The 20,241-nt window shown below is 33.7% G+C and overlaps 2 protein-coding genes across 2 annotated transcripts in view; one reads left to right on the forward strand and one right to left on the reverse strand.

Moving 5' to 3' along the window:
• LOC128999644 (cullin-3-like) overlaps positions 1 to 7,066 on the forward strand; it is a 28,960-nt gene extending 21,894 nt beyond the window's left edge. Inside the window, exons 13-17 of the mRNA XM_054426257.1 lie at positions 116 to 285; positions 825 to 963; positions 1,360 to 1,487; positions 4,508 to 4,555; positions 5,769 to 7,066. Coding sequence (XP_054282232.1) covers positions 116 to 285; positions 825 to 963; positions 1,360 to 1,487; positions 4,508 to 4,532 — 462 coding nt within the window. The 3' untranslated portion in view covers positions 4,533 to 4,555; positions 5,769 to 7,066. The remainder of the gene's footprint in view (positions 1 to 115; positions 286 to 824; positions 964 to 1,359; positions 1,488 to 4,507; positions 4,556 to 5,768) is intronic.
• A 2,024-nt stretch (positions 7,067 to 9,090) lies between these two features.
• On the reverse strand, positions 9,091 to 19,875 carry LOC129000899 (ras-related protein Rab-14-like). The gene is made up of 7 exons (XM_054427974.1): positions 19,702 to 19,875; positions 16,608 to 16,724; positions 15,488 to 15,614; positions 14,063 to 14,180; positions 12,994 to 13,112; positions 12,533 to 12,601; positions 9,091 to 11,203 (listed from the first exon to the last, which is right to left on the reverse strand). Exons 2-7 carry the CDS (start codon positions 16,714 to 16,716, stop codon positions 11,092 to 11,094), a joined length of 654 nt encoding a protein of 217 aa, XP_054283949.1. The 5' UTR covers positions 16,717 to 16,724; positions 19,702 to 19,875; the 3' UTR covers positions 9,091 to 11,091.
• Positions 19,876 to 20,241: the final 366 nt, after the last annotated feature.

The raw sequence follows: 20,241 nt of genomic DNA on the forward strand, positions 1-20,241 counted from the left end.
TTTGGATTTTTTTTCGATTCGGACAAGAGTTTGGTCCTAAGATGTCAAACAAGAGGGATCTCTACTACAAAACTTGCTGCAACTTTTAACATCATACTTGTTGTTGCGGTTACAGGAGTTACAAAACGAGACTGACATACCTGAGAGAGACTTAGTCCGAGCCTTGCAGTCACTGGCTCTAGGCAAGGCTTCTCAGAGAATCCTTATCAAGAATCCTAAATCCAAGGAGATGGATGCGAGTCATGTGTTCTACGTCAACGACACATTCACATCCAAGCTTCACAGGTATTGCCCAGTATCATAGTTTATACAGTAGACTTTTCTGTGGGAAAAATAGCCTTACAATAAAAAAAAATAGTGCTACTGGTACCGTTAAATTGCAACGGTGGTTGTCTCTTATAAATTTGTTGCTTGCAAGACAAAGACATATATAAATAGTTACAGCAGTCAAGGTCACTGATCGCGCGCATACAACCTTGTCTGCATGTTACGCGCTCACTATTTTGTGCCTTCACGTTGCAAATCTGGAGTAACATTGTCTCACTGATGAGCGAATTGGCCACTTTGCTTTCTCAAATCAGTGAGAGAACACATTGTTAGGTAACTGTAGGAAAAATAATTAAAATTTTGCTAATGTGTAAACGCATTTAATGTACCAACTTTTACATTATCTTCCATTTTAAGTTCGTCATTACAATTATCTGTTTGTATTTGAAGTTAATATATTTCTTATTTTGTTTCTGTCTGCGTTCCAAGTTGTTGTAGCAGTGTTTTAATGACATTCATTAATGGACAATTTTTATTTATTTTTTATTTGTTTGCAGAGTAAAAATTCAAACAGTTGCAGCCAAAGGAGAGTCAGAACCCGAAAGACGAGAAACGAGAAGTAAAGTTGATGATGATCGTAAACATGAAATTGAAGCCGCTATCGTTAGAATAATGAAAGCTAGAAAGAAGATGCCTGTGAGTATATTTTTAGCTAAAGATTTTATGAATAGAATTAAATCTGATCTTCAAATATAGCCATTTTGCTGTCTAAATCTGCTAAGTTACAAAAGAATTTTTATATACGTGATTCTTTTATGGAATAAGCAAATGTAACCCATCAAGTATTATTTTTAATTTGTTTCTACACTTAATATGATGGATCCAACAGTGGAAACCTTTACATCATATCTCTTATTGCAGTGTTTAAGTGTTCAACATTTCAATAAAAAATCTCAAGTGTATTTTTAATCTCAAGGTAAGTTTTTTTTTTACTTTTTGAGCTATGTTATTACATACTTGGACTAACCAGTTTGTCCTTGATTAATCAATTGTGTACTGATATCAAATCGACTAATCCTTCTATTTTTTCAGCACAACATCCTGGTGACAGAAGTAACAGAACAACTGAAGTGTAGATTCATGCCTTCCCCTGTAATTATTAAGAAACGGATAGAAGGGCTGATTGAACGAGAATACTTGGCACGTACACCCGAAGACAGGTAAATAAAAAACAGTTGATATGTTGATAATATTACAGTACTTTCAAATATTGCGATGTTTCTGAATGTAGGCCTATTGGGCGACATAAGGATCTTTATTTTAATGTTAAAATATTCAAGGTATTGCCTTATAACTGATGTCTTTGGTATGAATTATTGAAGCACTAGCAACAGTGCCCGTTGTGGTTAAATACAACGGTCTCTAGTAAAATAATGGTTATGAAATCCATACACCACTTTACTCACTAATATTAATGGTACAGTTTAAGCACATAACATTAGAATCACACAATTAACATAAGGAACACACTTTAAACACAAATGCAAATTGTTAACAACAACATTTAATCAAAGACAAAATAATTAGATAACAATATAACAATAAGCTGTTGAATTATTAACACATGTTTCGTATGATTAGATTATGCATACTGGTAAACTAATTATTGCCATCTATAAAAATAAATGGTTTTTCTTTTCCGAGTCGTGTTAGCTCTTCTACCCGACCAATTTTCTTAATTTTGGCCTTAAAAAGGTATGGACGTACCGCAGATTTGCCATCAAGCATTTTGACGTATATTTTGAGTTATGCACAAACTGCCTCCCTGTACATTTCTTATGGGAGTTAAATTTGGGTTTTTTCGAGTTCAATGTCTCGCAGGCGGGCGATGGTTTACAGGAGGGCTCTTCTACCCTCCCGATTTTCATAATTTTGGTCTTAAATCTATGCAAGCACATGTTTGTCATCAAGCATTATCATTAATTTATCTAATGTATTACTCGACGAAAGATTTTTTTTTCACTTCAATGAACGATGTATTCCAGCAGTTCTAATTACATTATACATTTTGGTCTAAAAACCTTAAGTGAAATACCAGCTCTCATTTGAGCTATTGATTATTAAGATCGGACTACCTAAAGAACACTGCTAAATCGTGAATCAATAACAATTACAATCGTTTTACCTATCTGCAATCAATTATACGTAACTCTATTTTTTATTTATGTCTTTGTCTTAAAATACTTCAAAGGCATTCCCTTGAGATATTGATAATTTTAATCAGTTAAGTTCAAGATACTGTATCGCTCAATCAGAAAATATAAATTTGATTATATCTTGAATATGGAATTTAGTTTTATAGATATATTTACTTAATTCTAATTATGTTATTCTATTTGTTTTGACCTAAGAACCTTCATTGAAAAAACAGCTTCCATTTCATTAAAGCACACAGCTAAATCACGGCCAACACAAATTGTTCAAAAAATGGAGTTATTTATCATCGATTTATAGCCAAACGATCTTGCTTGCAACCTAAACAGTACTTTCAGAATTATTTGCAAATCTTCACAAATTAGGCTATCCAATGACCTATTAATTAATAAAATCGGTTCAGTAGAACTGTAGATTTAATTGTACAAAGCTTAACAACAACATCTTTAATTCTGTATTTTCTCATTACTATAAATTTGGAGGTTGCTTAACGTTTTTGCAAATAACTTTGAAATGGTGAGGAAATCGGCCAAAGTGGGAGGTGATATTCTGAAAGAGAATAAAATTTTGTACAAATTACTATTATGAATTTCTTGAAAATACTCAATAAAGGCAGCCTAAAGTTGGGTACAAATATAAAATTGGAAATATAAACTTGGAAAAAAGGAGTTTTAAATGTATTATTTTTTTTCACCTCAAATATCAAATAAAATCAAACTTTCATAATTATTTGCAAATCTACACAAATTAGGCTTTCCAACGATCAATGATTAAGTAACAAAATCGGTCCGGTAGAAGTCTAGATTTAGTTGTACAAAGTTTAACAAAAATATATCTAATTCAGTATTTTCCCACCACTATAAATTTGGAGATCACTTGGTTTATTGCCAATATCGTTTAAATGGAGGGGAAATCGACCAAACTGAATGGGATATTCTGAAAGAGAATAAAATTTACTACAAATAACTACTATGCATTTCTTGAAAATACTTAATAAAGGCAGCCAAAAGCTGGCTAGAAATAGAATCTTGAAACAGAAACTTGAAAAAGCAGTTTTTAATGTATTTTTATTATTTTTACTTTTTCACCACAAATATTTAGTAAAATTACAATTTTATAATTATTTGCAAATCTACATGAGTTAGGCTTTATAATGACCCATTAATTAACAAAATCGGTACAGTAGAAGTCTAGATTTAGTTGTACAAAGTTTAACAAAAATATCCCAAACTCTATATTTTCTCATTACTATAAATTCGGAGGTTGCTTAGATTTTTTGCAAATAACTTTAAAATGGTGAGGGAATCGACCAAAGTGGAAGGTAATATTCTGAAAGAGAATAAAACTTCCTACAAATTGATACCATGCACTTTTTGGAAATATTAAAAAATGGCAGCTATAAGTCGCACGCAAATAAAAAGTGTGAAAAACACGGTTTGCAATGTATTTCTTATGGAAAACATGTTTTTTTTTTAACTTTTCATCATAAATCATAACAAACACAAACTTTCATAGTTATTTGCAAATCTACACGACCTAAGCTTTCCAACGACCCATTAATTAATAAAATCGGTCCAGTAGAACTCTAGATTTAGTTGTACAAAGATTTTTAAAACTGAATTATATATAGAATAGATGGTTAGGCCTTCTCATTCACTCAAACTTTTACATAATCAGGCTCTAATGCAGGCTCTCTTACAGTGTTTTTTCTTCAATATGAGTGGCCTTGACACTCTTAATATTCAACGATCGATGAAAATCTACTATTTTTATTTTTATATGTAAAATAGATCACATTGAGCGTTGTTTGTTGAATATATATTCTGTAGATATTCAATAAACATCACTCATTGTGATGTATTTTAAATATATGCTGCTAAATATGAGCTGTTTCCAAACATGTAGGCCTACAGCATGAAACATGACTACATTTTACACGTGCTGGCGATACGTGTGTAGATTTTCATCTATAATTGTATCTTAGGTACTGTATTGAGTATAGTCTTACATTTTATTTATGTTCCAGGAAAGTGTACACCTATGTGGCTTGAATCCAGAGATCACCAGTAAAGAGGTAACTCAAACAGTACATTCCCCTCAAAACAAAAGCAGATTCATTGAAAACATTATACTCTAATGTACAATTGTTTTTATCTATCAACAATTTTATGTATAAATCCAATAATACTTTTCATAGTCTGATCCTACACAAGTTGATTCAGTCAAGGACCAAGGAATAATCTTTTGCCATAATTGACAAATGTGTCCAGAAGTTCCGCCTCATATTTTCTATGAATTAATTGCAAGTTAAACAATTTTTTTTGTGTGTAGATTTCTTTTGTATGCCTCCTCAGGAAATCTGAGCGGAGATAGTTTCCAGGGGCTTGAATAGCTTAGCCCATTGAACTGTAACCCAGGCGTTGTTATTATAGGTGTATTAGTGATGCTAATCCATGAATATGGATGAATATGGGAAATTGTTGGCAGACCGAGAAATAAGGAAGAGCCGGTACAGTACAAGAGTTGATCCGGTATAATGTAGTGGCAGGTACCTGATCTGGATGCACGGCATAACTGCCATGGATGTATGTTGGGCAGCCGACTTACTTCCATTCATTATGGTTTTCCATTGGTTCTTTAGTTGCTGCGTTAAGTAATGATATTGAACAAAAAATTGTCTTCAGAAACCGATAGGTACATCACTGGTTTCTCCATAGACATTATATAGTAGTTTACGCAACGATCGTGTGAAGATAGTATGCCTTTATCTAGTCCTGAAGGCTAATTACGCGAGATGCATAAACTACTTTATCTACAACCGTTTTTAAATTACTATCAATAACTACTCATAACGTCTTAAGAGAGGTTATGTTTTTGTTTATAGCTTTTCATTGCCAGTGATAGTGATGCAACGACTCACTGTCCCAAACACTCACTCATTATTGTATAATCAATTAAATTAGACTTGACAGTTGAGGTTCGAAGTATTACAATTTTACTTCTTTTCTCTCAATCCTTGAACCTCATTGTCAAAATTTGGAAAATAACTCATTCAAATTACTGGAAAGAAACAAAACATTGCTGTAAAATAAGTATACAATACTGTTAAGACTAAGCTAAGAATTGAATTGAAAAGGCTAATTTATAAAACGGTCATAGGCATAACACTTATATTACTGGTAACTCGTACCATACACTTTACGATAATAATTTACCAAGTGTTGTTCATGAAGTTGATACAATAAATAAGTTGTTTTCAATTTGTAATGTTTCCATCCCTGTTCCAGAGAGTTCCCAACATGCTGTCAAGTCCCAGCAGTGCAAGTTCACGCTATTCTCTTGGTTCCACTGCGAGGATAGATAACGGTTAAATATTTACGGCTGCATCTCATTTGTTTGTGTTACTTTGGCCTCTCAGATCACAACTGGACCAGGTCTTGATTTGAACAGTTCTTGTTTCAAATTTTACTGTTGAAAAATATAATTATGTTTTTCCGATTAAATTGCATTTTTTCAGAATCTTTGTGATATTATAAGGATGTAGTATTTATTATTTTTGTATATAATAGAAAAATGTAATAAATACCTTTTGTATATTGTATCACGTTTAGTTTAATACACTTTTATTTATTTTTAATCGGTTAGAATTAGGGTTGGCTTCGAAGTTAGTATTTTTTAATTAGCCAGTTTACGTGTAACTGGCTGTAAGTTGCAAAACAAATTTATGTTTACGATAAAAGCATCAATGACGATAATATTATGGGGTGGGGGGGCGATGTTCATGATTTTCATTTACTGATCAATTCACAGATCATTCACAATTTACGAAATTTTGGTTTAATTCACACCAATTATTCTTCAATTGGGAAGATAAACTCAACAACAAAGAAAAAGCCAAGGGTTATCAAGAGTGTAATGGCCACCTATAAAAACCAGACAATGTTTTACAAGTAAATGTGTGTTCGTTCAAGTACATCAAGATTTGTAAAAAATGTTTATTGATTAAATGTAAATATAAATACACCTTAAAAACCAGAAATATATTTAACTTGCCTTATATACGTTCAGTAGTCCTGCTATTGCCTCTCATCCGCAAGTATCACTTATCACTTGCATTCATATGTTACACTTTGGTGTAAATGTGTATTAATCAGTGTCAGAGTTGGATATATTTTAATTTTTAGTTTACTTGCATTCCATTTTGTGTAATGGTTTACCAAGGGTTTGTGTAGAATATCTTTTTATGAAAGATATTACCCCTGAAATTATTTGCCAGCAATTTATAAAATTTTAACTTTTTTAAGGTATTGTTACAAACTTTTTGCTGACATTTTTTCTCCAAATGGTTTAGAAAGTGTTAATTCACAGCTATATATTACCATGTTTTACAGTCATCTCTACAACTATTGTTCAATTCAAGGCATGGTCAAAGGCTTTAGGAGTTAACTCAACTTGAGGTTCGTGGGAAATTTTAACTAAAAAAATTGTATTGAAAGCGTTTCTGTATAATTTCCCTTTTAGTTATTGTTTAATTCTTAACATAAACCATATTGTAAATAAAGTGTTTTCGGTTTTTATATTACAATTGTGTTTGTTCTTTATCATGTTTCTCCCTGTTTCGAATAATTTTCAGTTTCCATGTCATTTGTTAGGGTCCAATGATGGACCTAACATAATAAATCAATAGGGTGCAAAATTTACTAAATAATTATGAGTTTTGATTGTTTCAATAAATATATGAAAATATCCCCACCGCAGCAAACCTGTAGACTAAGCAAATTTCCATTTGCCTGTTTGGATTTACTCTAGAATATCTCCTTAAAAATATCACATTTATTCCCTATTTAAATAGCATTGGTTTATCGAGCACTTAGGTTTGCTGCAATAGGGAGGGTAAAAAAGTGTTTTTTGTGTGATATGTTAAAAGTTTAGTATAAAATAAGTACATTTTTCAAAATATGATCATAAACAAGCATATTAAAAGAGTTTAATTCTCCATAAGAATAACATGTTAATTTTTTATTTACAATTTTTTGGAATTTTCTCCATAACCATTAGGCGCATGATAACGCTTCAATATACTAAATTATTTGTTTTTTAAGCTCTACAAAATAGTTTGGAAATAAATTGCAAAATGTTATGTTTCTCAAGGGGTAAAAATGGGAATACCCAATTTTTACCCCATAAACCCCTGTTCCCTTAGTCTGATCATGCTGGTTTGAATAAACGTATGATTATACCAAATTTAATCAAAATCGGATCATTTATGCTCGAGTTATCGTGCTAACGGACACATATGAATTTGGACGGATGGTGTTTTTGGCCTCTAGGGACCTCAAAACAAAAAAGTAAATTGGTCCAGGTCTTACCATGAGTACTATGGTAATAGCTTGTTCCCTATATGGGAAATTCGCTAAAATAGTAAAAAAATATATATACTTTTATTCAAGTGAGTAGGATACTATACAAGAGAGTCTAACCACAGAGAATTAAGGTACAGAGGACAGAAGCTTACGGGACGACAGTGCGCTTTCAGCTCTGGTATGTTGTAGCTCTTCTTTGCTCGTCCGAGCCTTGAGTAGAAATTTCCATCGCACAGGGCAACAGTGTCTTCCTCCACCGAGTGTAAGATGACAAGGGGGCAGTGGTGGACTTTGCCCTTGACACCACTTAAGTGTACCATGAGTTTATCCTCTGTCCCTTAATTCTCTGTGGTCCTACAGGCGAATCACTTATCGATGAACTTTTAAAGACTTTGATCTTGATGACTGATTTTTAGCTTGGGACAGTAAACCTGAATAGAGGAAACCTCTTCTTATTTCAAACCCAGTTAATCTACAAGGTCAAATTCCAATAACACATCGGAAGACTATTTTAAGTTACGGGTTGATAAATATTATTAATCTAGAATTGTAAAGGTAACTAATGAATAGCAGAACAGATATTTTCATCCAAGCAACAGTTTGAGAAATCCAGAATCGGTGGAAATACAAGGCCAAATGAGAGAAACTGTGTTTCTAAGCTTCTACTAGAAGCTTTCAAAATTCTATAGGGAGCGAGCTGGTCTAGTGGTAGTGTGTAGGGCTTCGGTCCCTGAAATCTTGGGTTCAAATTCTGTTAATTACCAATAGCATTTAGCTAACTGATAAGTGACCTGGGGTGCGAACACTTATGAACTAAGTATAATGGAACCTCAAAGATACCTCAAATCCACAACTATTGGATAAAGATAAGCTTTTCATAACTAATTTTGTTATCTTTATCTTTGCCAAGACTAACAGACCAGTTGGTTCCTGCTAAAATTTAGGTGTACATTGTTCCAAGTTCTATGAAAATTGAAATGCCAAATGCCTTTTATATAGTGATGCCTATTCTACCAACCAACGTATCATGTGTCCATAGAATTGTGCAACTGACGTAGGCCTACAAGTGTGCAAGTATTTTCCTTTTTTTTAAATCAACTCCGATAAATATTTTAAGTTTTAAAAAAGTGCCAGCACTATCCATTGCTCAATAAAATGTCTTATAAGATATATTAGCAGCAAACCTGTATCATTCATAGTTTTGGACTTAATCCCAGTTGATGGAAGTAATCATAAACACTATGAATTAATCGGAATGTCATATATTTTACTGAGACACAAAAATACAATGTGGTTAAGAAACATAATAGCAAAGTTAAGACAAAACTGAACAATACAAAGGTGTCAAAGTCAATCAACCAATCTTTAATCTTAACCTACGAAGAGCGACTGACGATAAGATATGTTCAACTACTTTGTACATCAGGCAAACGCCTTTGAAACTGTTTGTTTTTTTTTACAAACTTAACGAGAAAATTGGCCAATGACCAACATTCAACTGCTAAAACAGACCACAAGTTAACTTTTAACAATAACATATTTATGTGTATCTTTTATATCTTTGTAAGATCTCCATGAAAGGTGTAGGTAATAATCCAGCAACCAAGTAAATATTAATTCTGTGATAATGCTGACGAGTTAAGACTATTAAAGTCAAATTTAATTTTGAGGCACAGTTTCCTAAACAATGATTTTTTTGTCAATAACCAATGTAATCAACATAACACTTTTATTTACCAAAATTTTACTTGAACACTTATGATTCAACATTTGTGTATTTATACTGCACAATAGTTGATTGCAGACCTGATAAAATTATAAAGAAATTCATGAAAATTAATTCTCCATTGAAATTAACTAAAATGATTTATACTAACATGTTGAATGAAATGTATTTACACTTTTACCACACTAATAACACAAGACAGAAATTAAATTCAATAGATAATGACAAATATTGTAATTTTCTTTTAGTGTATGATTACAATGCAGTGTAAATATATTTCCAAATGTTATAAGACTTCAAACTTATATCAGTACTGTGTGAAATTGAATTTGACATATCTCAGTACAAGTTCTAATCATGTGGATATTCTGTACAAAGGATCATATGATCAGTTTTTAAGTTGCTATAAATTTATCAAATTCAAGTTAAATTTAAATCCAATTGAAAGACAAGGAAAAGTTGGCTTTGGCTTTTGTTTTACACACAATGATTAAGTGATATTTTAAAAAATAAAAAAGGTTCTGGTATTATACAAGCATAACAAAAAATATATATTTCTGCCAACAAAATCGTATAATAACAAATATAACAATCTAGGCTAACTCCAAAATATTCTTGCTTCAGTCACTTAACCCTATGTGAAAATAAAGTGTGACAATCTCACAATATATTACATTTTATGATAAACGTAGTACGTACATTATACATATGGGTAATCAGTAACATGGAACAAAATGCTCTTTAAAATAAGAATTAAGTTTACATTACAATGACTTAATATTAACAAAACAGTACTGCTCAAATGGCTCCAAGGGTTTTTAAAAGCAAGTTTTACATTAATCTTAAAACAAAACCTACATGATATATTATTGGGAGTGTTTAAAATATTCCAATTCAATCAGTTTTACTAATACAAATACAAAATTTTCTAAAATACAACAGTGTTTCAGTTTAAACATTCAACATCTGTGAACAAAAATCCTAATCTGTGAATTAGGATTTTTGTTCGGAAAATGCATTTTAGCTACGGGCATTAGAAGTGGTAAGAAACAGGCCGATTTTAAAAATAATAGAACAAAAAGTATTTATAGCTTGGAATGTTTAGGTGGAGTAAGAACTAATATAATTCTCTCAACAAACATAAAAGTTATTTATATGAAAACCTAAATTTTCCAAATAGCCTATAATGGCCAAATAAAATCTGAGGTAAAAACGCCCAAAAACCCCATGTTAAAATTTCCTTTCAGAAACCATTTGAGCAGACTACCGTTCAACCGTAACCAAACCGTGCTAGAACAGCCTACAGTTTAAAATATACATAGGTGTTATAGTACAGCCAAGCGACCACAAATGAAATATTTTAATCGTCCAAAACATGATTTGCAATTAAATAAACATGTCTCGGTTTTTTCCGACATGCTCCATTTTTGTTTTAGAGAGTACAAAAAAGCGATTGTTAAAACAAAAATCTGACCAAATAAACCGGAGGCGCATCTAGTCGGTTACCAATCTTCCCTAGACCTAACAATTGCAGTTGTTCTTGTTAGACTGCTGATCGTTGACGAGGGTGTTGGTGCCGGACTTCTGTGACGGTTTGTGTTGGACACCAGACTCTGCAGCATTAAGATCCAATCTGCGACAAATGGGAAAAACATTAGGTTCGGAAATATTACTAGTCTTTGCACCTTACTTGTCTGCAGTTTCATATGTTGTTGGTGTTTCAAATGTTTCTGCTTTTACACTATTATCAATTACCCTTCTCAGGAAACATAATTATCCGCTATTACTTTGTTTGATGATGGATCATAAACGTAAACACACAAGATTACAAACAAGGTACATTAAAATTATGATAGGCCTATTTATCGTAAAAGCAACGTACTGAGGTCACAGAATACTAGAAAGTTAGTCATATTGTTTTAGTTATAGAATCTGCAGTGCTGAGACCTCTAACACCGTTCATTGATCAGTGTCTACCACACAAACAATAACACTATAACAGTCAACCAAGCGGCCAATCAGAGAAGTTTTACACTTCTCTCCTAGGTTGCAGCACAATTAATAGTATGAATGAGGGATTGGTAGCAAAATCTGGGTTTAAAGGGAATTGGTGGGAGATATTAATTGGTTTAGAGACCACAAATAAGTTATAAGTTAAGAAAGAAAGGAACCAACTAAGGCTGCGGCTAAACGGGCGTTTTTTTCACGCACAAACGCAGCGTGAAAACACGCGAAAAATTAGAGTAGCATTGGAACAAATAGGCGACCACTACTGCGGGAAAACACACTGCGTGTGGCATACCTCATTACATTTAACGCTGCTCATATTTCTCACGTTTTTTCACGCTGCGTTCTTGCGTGAAAAAACGCCCATATGGCCGCAGCCTTAGAAGGCTTGATGCTAAAAAGAAGACGTCAGAGCTTGATTTTAAGAAAAGGGTAGAAACACTTTACCAATACACCTGCTAAACGGGAACTGCTGAACCAATGATGATCAAAATACTAGTATGATCAAAAATACTCTCTCTTCTTATCCAGAAGAGCCACCTTGCAGTTTAAATACTGGTTTTAGTTCCCAAAAAAATAATTTTTATGTGTATTTGGTTCACTTAAAAATGAATAATAAACAATAAAAAAACATTGCTAAAACAACATGATTCTAAAAAGCAAATAACCATTACTACATATTACCACAGAAAACATACTACTATAACCCAGAATGCCAACCACATGGTAAAAAGCATTAAGTGTTTTGAGAGAGCTTTGCCTGTCAATCGTAGGCAGCGCCACCAGCGTTGCCATGCACTCAGCATAGCAACGCTGGTGGCGCTGCCTACGATTGACAGGCAAAGCTCTCTCAAAACACTTAATGCTTTTTACCATGCGGTTGGCATTCTGGGTTATAGTAATATGTTTTCTGTGATATTACACATACAGTTTTTTTCTACACCTAATCACTTACTTGCCATCCTGAATACTTTGGTATATTTTCTTTGCTGTTTCAAAAAACGCTTCTTCAACCTTATCACCTCTGAAAAAATCATGTTTTAAGTAAACAAGAAACCATTAACACAATTACTCACAAATGCACACAATTTCATAAAATGTATATTTAACATTCAAGATAATTAATGCAGACAAAGAATTTATGAATTACCGTACTTAAGTTCTAAATATACCTTCAATATATAGCTTACTATTTAGATTCTACTGTAGGTTGCACCTTTTTCAAACTGAGAACATCTGTAGTTTTGGTTTTTTTTAAAGGCTTTGTTAAACCAAATTTTGTCCCTGGGGCTTTCGAACACTGATAACGATAAATAAAGTAATCGAGAAATATAAACTGGGTAGGTAAATTACTTAGAACTTAAAACTCTACTAGCTTAACTCTTGTATCTAAAAAAACCTCTTAGGGTTACTTACGTTTTGGCACTTGCTTCAACGAACATGAGTCCATTCTCTTCAGCAAATTGAGCTGCTTCTTCGTACGTAACGTCTCGCTGGGCATCCAGATCTCTCTTGTTGCCAATCAGGAATATAACCTAACAAATGTTAAAGTTTACAATGGCAAAGTGTTAGAGTGCATGGGATGGTTAAAATGGCTTGAAATGGCAGTAAATTAGATTTAGATCAGAAATAGTTTATAGCCTACCTTTTATAATTAATTAATATTGCTTTGAAAAGGTTTAATGTTGCTCTTTAGGAGATTACGGCATAAATTAACTTGTAGCCAGATTTGTGGCAGCGACATAAGTTCTTTAGTTGGCACTTTATTAGCTCTGAGGAATGTTACAGCTCATTTGAAACACCTAGAGTGCCAAGAAAACCATTTATGACACCATACATTCAGTGGCCCCTATCCAAATCAATTCGGACCGTACCACATTTGAATACCTAATACAAATTTTGATGATCGGATTTTTCCCAAAATTTGGGATGCACAAGTGAGCGACTTGATTTTTACACAACACATTTATCAATGTTAATGTTGGGATATTATCACAGTTGTAGAACGCGTCTCGCGATCTAAATATTCATGCTTTTACATTGGAGTAGGATGATAACGTTTACATGATCACGGGAGAAGTATATTTTCCGTGACCACAGGAGACGACAATGATGTCTACACGACTGTGAGAGATATTCAGGATGCCACGACCACGAAGACAATGATGATTTTTCCATGATCGTAGGAGACAATGATAATGTCTACACAACCACGGGAGTTGCTCATAATTTTAACCCCAATTACGGCTCCTGCCTTCTTTATCACAGTGGTTTTAGGGTTTTCAAATTCTTTCCGTAAGGGTATAATCAGTGATTTGGATAGTTGAGTTAGGATAGTTGGAGTTTTACTGTAGGCTGCCTGTATTTGCATTGAAACCTTTCAAATTTCAGGTACTTGACCAGCCACAAAGAGCGGTCCGATAACCAAAAATCAAATCGAGGCTTTACAATTTAAAAAAAGCACAGACAGCAATGGTGGTTTTACCGTGCTCGGGTTGGTCAAATTCCTCGTGTCCGTCAGCCAACTGCTGAGATGGTTGTAGGTAGATCGACGAGTGATGTCATAAACCATCAGAGCTCCGGCTGCACCTCTGTAGTATGATCTACATCCAGCAACAATCAATGTCAAACAATGAAGAATGTTTAATGCCTTAAAACTCAAAGTTGGTACACATTTTCAAAGCTCAGACCTAACTGCTAACTCAAACTCAAAATTTAAGGCCTAGTTAAGTTTTTTGACACCTTTCTGTGATGTTGACCTTACTTCACCTTGGTTGTGATGTTGTCATTGTAAACGTTCGGTCGAATTAGGAAAAGTAACATCTAAATATATAAAAGGCAAAGCCCTCACTGACTGACTGACTGACTCACTCACTCACTCACTCACTCATCACTAATTCTCCCACTTCCCATTTACCTAGGAAGCTGAAATTCGGTACACCGATTCTTTGGGCATTAAATAGGAAAACTAAGTAGTTTTTATTCTGATCGGGCTTCCGGGCTCCGCCCCAGTGGCTCTGGAGTTTCCCATGTTAACCTTATGATTTTCCACATTTAAAAGGAATTAATGAATATTAACAGCTGTTTCAATTAAACAAGTTGGTTCTTTTCTGTGATGTTCAATAGCATTGAAGTTACAAGGATTACCAACAGGGTGCAGCACTATTATTTTTTTTTAAATTTATGACAACAGCTTATTTGCAACCAAAAGGTGAGTGAGCGTAGCGAACGAACTTTAACCTGGAGGCGAGTTAGCGTATCGAACGAGCCAACCAGAAGGCAAGTGAGCGCAGCGAACGAGCTCCAACCTAAAGGTAAGTGAGCGTAGCGAGCGAACTTCAACCAGGACGTAATTGAGCCATGCGAATACTTCTGAAGTTAAACGGGGCAAAGCCCGTGGGTACAGCTAGTCATATATAAAATGTCCTACAGTTTTATATAGCCTTGACAAATAATAATAATGTTACTCAATCTGACCAAAAATTTACAAAAAATTGCTTGGTTCTATTTCACGCAAAGTCATTACTGAAACCCAGATGCCTTTGTCAGATGCCTTTGTCAGATGCCTTTGTTATCAATGGGTCAATATTAATGCTAGCTGTATCCAAGAAAGAATGAAGTTAGATGGTTTCAATACTAGGATTTGGACAGTTGCACACAATAAAAGTATTCTTTTATCAGGATTTATCTGAACCAATCAAGCCAGATGTCCAAATTATCCCTGTCATATTGTTTGGTGAAATACAGAATAGTGAAATATACAAGTTTATCATGTGTAGTAGTATCTATTAATTCTTTTAAACATGCTTTAATATTTTATTCTAGAATGGTGACCATACGAATTTAGGTATTTATTACCTATGTACGTATTATTATGTACCTTATTTATTAAATTAATTATATAGGCTACCTGGTCACAGCCCTGAATCTCTCCTGTCCGGCCGTATCCCAAATCTGTAGTTTGATTTTCTGTCCGTCAACCTCGATGATTCGAGTTCCAAACTCAACTCCAATTGTGTGAGGACAATCGGCCATAACTAAGGGAAAAATTGTGTAAAAGTATTTTATCAAGTATTTTATTCAAATCACAGACAAACTTTGAAATTAGCATACAAGATTGATAGCTTATAAGGGGGAAGGCCTATTTTGTTTTTTTACCAGTAGCAGGCCTAATAAATATTAAAATATTTAAAAATAAAACTAGGCCAGAATCGAATAAAATTGATTTAGAGACTGGCATACCTCTCCAGCAGCAAACTTGCACAGGCCTAATATATTTACAAAATTTTGCTTTCCCTATTGACTTTTTATCCTATCAGGCACGTAACATATGAAAATCATACTTCAATCCATGCTAAATAAAAAGGCTAAATGATTGCTTAGATTTTCTGCCTAGAGAAAAACTTAAATTATGCATTTACTGTAGGCCTACATTACTAGGGCAAGCTTAGCAGTAACTTCAGAAGTTAACTATTGAGCTACTAGATAGTCAAGGCTTATTGCGGGTTTCAAATTAAAAATTGATTAAATTTGATTATCTTTTTTAATTGTAGAACAATTGCCTTAATTAATACAATTGCCCAGGCAGTTTATTTTGATAGTAGGGTACCGGTACTCAATTAGTCAATTGTTTAGCTGGGTTGGCACAACGACACCACTAATGCGAAATCTAAGAATTAGGCCAGGAACTGTCACCATCTAAGAATTAAGTTAGGCTCTGTCATCATTCAATAGGGAATGAGAGAAAACTGTACCGTATGTAATACCACTTAACTTGGCCTGAATAGGCCTACTACCTTACTCGTATGGTAGATTACAAAATTATATTATTCATGTTGAAGCCTTCCGGAATTGGTAATCAATTATAACAGGTTACGTACCTTGACGTCCACAATTCCTCTTAGTAAGTGGAATAGAAGAATTGTGGACGTCAAGGTACGTAACCTGTTATTACAAAATTATATTTTACAATTATCTTTAGGCTTGTTAAAAATAAATTTTCTGTTGTAGATCATTTTAAGTATACTTACATTTTTTGTCTGTGAACTGGTGTAAGAGACATGATTTCCCAACTCCCATATCTCCAATGATAATATATTTGAATATATATGAGTAGCTGTAAGGACCTGAGCCAGACATAATGGTTTCTGAAACAGCAAATTATTTGTTGAATGTAAGGGTAAAACATAAGTAGATACTTGCAGAAAAACTAAGGTATATTGCATATTAATTGGGAGATGTAAGTAGGTTTCCATCCAGCCGTAGGATCTGAAGCCCACCTTTGGTTATGGCTAAAGGTGTCGGCAGAGTTGCAAACCGACCCAATTCTGCTATTACAGTAGGCTACCGACTACCGACTTTGAACCCTTTTGCCCGTGTTTAAGTCTGTGTTAATCATGGCAAGAGGGGTTTACATTTCTACACGGGTTTACCATTCTATTTTATTGGCAAAACTGATTGGCTATTAAGTTCCAGGATGGTTGGTGAGTCTGGTGGAATCTTATTTAAAAACTCGCCAACAATGCACTTACAGTTAGTTCATTTGATGATGGTACGACAGAGAGAGAAAATAGGTCTGAAACACCAGTGGTAACCGCAGCGGTCAATTTTAGGACCTTTTCTGTATATAGTTTATGTAAATATTTTTATTGTCATGGTCATGGATAATGTTTTTGCATGTATGTATGCAGATGATACTTCTAAGCTGTGCTGGGCAAACAATATGGCAAATCTTAAAGCTTTATTAACGCTTTATTAAAGCTAATTTATTAGTTTTTTTGAAGCTGCCACTGCTTATTTTTTAGAAATAGATTAAAAGATAAACTTTAATATTTTAAGAATAAACTTTCATGGTATGATATGACTCATAGTACGGTAATGATTTTTGTAAATTTCTTGGAATAGGCTATTTTTTGACAAACACTTTACATGTGATAAACACGTTGATCATGTTGGTGCTAAGGTCTTGAGTGGTATTTCTTTGCTAAGAAGACTTTCAAACTATTTGGACTGTGAAACATTAAGGTCAGTCTATTTTGGAGTGGTGTATCCATATCTGGCTTATGGTCTTGTCCTGTGGCGAGGTTCTTTTCACAAATACACCAAAAGAATTTTTCTATATTGCAAAAAAGAGCTGTAGGCCTACCGTCCACGTTTGGTAGCAAAAATTAGCACAAGGACTCCTAGCAAAGGCATTTTTGTATCATACATACAACATTATGACTTTGTACCCAATGTAGGCCTATGTACCAGGTGATATGTTAGGTTAAATTTAGCTGTTGTTCTAGTAATTTAATTTCTAATGTAGGACAAATACCATGACCATAACACTAGACAGTTTAATGATTTTTTCAGAGTGAGTAGACAGTTCAAAAGGACAGAGAATATCCCTTACAGTATGTCAAAGGAACATTTTTTTCAATAAACTACACATAAAGAAATTAGAAGGTAAAAACTTAATGGAAATAAAAAATTTGCTTATTAATAACTGCCCAGACAGCCTTGAAAATTTTAGGGTTTAATTAAGTTGAAGGTAAAGGTACCTATTGTGTACATGGTGTGTAACTTAGATGGTTTGTTTACCTCAACAGGATTCTTTCATTGTAGAGCAGAAGGCATGGTTTTGTAGTGTTTTGCAAGGTTTGCACAGTATGATATATATGCTACTATTTTGATGATTGAAATGCATGCTATTTCCATGTCAAAAGCAATAAAGACATTTTATTTCATTTCACCAATACATACTTTTGGTTTAAGAATAATAGACTACAGCAATATTATGCCTTCAATGACTTTATTTGGATACAGTACACAGCAAACAGCAATAGGCTAAACTTCTTAAGTTACGTCACATTAAAATTAAAATTAAATTACAAGGCCTAACTTAAATATCTGTCCATCTTGACTCACGAATGATGATGAATGGGGTTTCAGTGTAAATTGTGAGGTTAAAAAAGGAACACCATGCACTAACTTATGCGTAACTTACGTATTAACTTACATTTAACTTTTAATATAAAAATACCATTTTAAAACCTTACAACTTATGACTAATTTAGAGACCATAAGCACCTATACCTTCATTAGGTCTCCTTTTGTTACTAAGTTTAACTTATGCATATTTTCCGATAAGTTTAACACTAATACCGAAACCCTACCCAGGCTGACGCTAACCGAAACTCCCGGTCTGTGAGATGCCACATAGAAACACACAAACTGAACCCCTGGGCCTGTAAGACCCCGCTTTAAAATACACTATCGCTGGGCTTCTGAGACGGGCATGTTATGAACAGATAACCTGTCAAGGTCACGGCACCGACGCAAAATGAACAAACAACAGGTATTATCAACAGGTAGGGGAGGTAAAGGGAGGAAGGTAATGGGGGAACAGAATCCCCCAAGTAAACAGTGTTGCCAACATGTGTTTGTGAAAATTCCCGTGGGTCTGTCAGTACGGGGTTTCGGTATGGTATAAGTGTTAAGTAAGCTAGGTCTAAACCTTTTTCATGGCAAGCAAGAAAAAATAACACTAAACCTAGGCCAGGACAATGATTTAAAGACAATGATAAAGATATACTGCTGGAATTATTCTATCCAAGCCTCTCTAATGACTATTTAAGGGTTTAATATCCTGAATTAAGTCCTTTAATTTAATATCCTTGTACAATTTAGTCTGCACATATAACTTAGGCCTATTAAATTGTTGGGTAGTACCTAACTTAAATATTTTAGGTCCTTTCATATTTTTAAGGCATATGCCTAACTAGATAAAGGAATTAATCTTGAACTCTACATAAAATACCGTTATCAGGTCTTTTAACGAGATAGGCCTGTCCCACTCCTTCCCATAACAAACAAAAGTTTATTGAGATAGGGCTAGGTTCAGACTAAGTTATAATGGTATCGACAGAGAACATATTGTTCGTGAATTCTTCAATATTAAACTGAGGCTGATGTGATTGAATATAAGTTAGTGTTCTAATTAGATTTCCTTTGTAACGTTATGTAAAATATATTGCTTTAAATGACGTAGACAAACAAACGGAATTAGCAGTAATCTGACATTAGTCATAGGTAGTTCTGTTGGAAGTAGATATTGTATGCATATTTTAGAGAAGGGCTTACCTATAAGTAATAAATTCGATACAATACTTTAAAATGAGCCAAAAGTAGGTACAAAAGACTGGAATACGTCGGTCAAATTAGGCTCATTAGCAGAAAAATACTAATAAATATCGACAATACACTGACAACACATAAATAATGGCCGACTACCTCTATCGGAGAAATCACCTGTGACAGCAAGACTGCAAGGCATTCTAAAACGGGTGGATCATATGTGAGAACCAACGTCTGCACACAGATTAGTTCCGAAAATATCTTTGTGTGCGATATGTAACAAAGTGTTAAAAAAACAAAAAGGATATTTTCAGATTTTATTATAGGACTAGAAGTTCACCATCGTAATACTGTAGTTCCTCCTGGACCACGCCTCTTTAAAAATTAATATGATGTCAATATCTATGTAATAATTTGCACGTAATTGTAATTGGTATTGCCATAGATTAAACCATATTAACATACTCCTCAAGGGTACCCAATTCATATCAAGAAAAATATAGCAGAAAAGAGACGACTCAGAAGAATTTGGCAAAACTCAAAAAA

This window comes from Macrosteles quadrilineatus, unplaced genomic scaffold (assembly GCF_028750875.1).
Source record: "Macrosteles quadrilineatus isolate MER2022 unplaced genomic scaffold, UCM_ALF_1.0 Scaffold_8__2_contigs__length_117827958, whole genome shotgun sequence".
In the NCBI taxonomy this organism is placed as follows: domain Eukaryota; kingdom Metazoa; phylum Arthropoda; class Insecta; order Hemiptera; family Cicadellidae; genus Macrosteles; species Macrosteles quadrilineatus.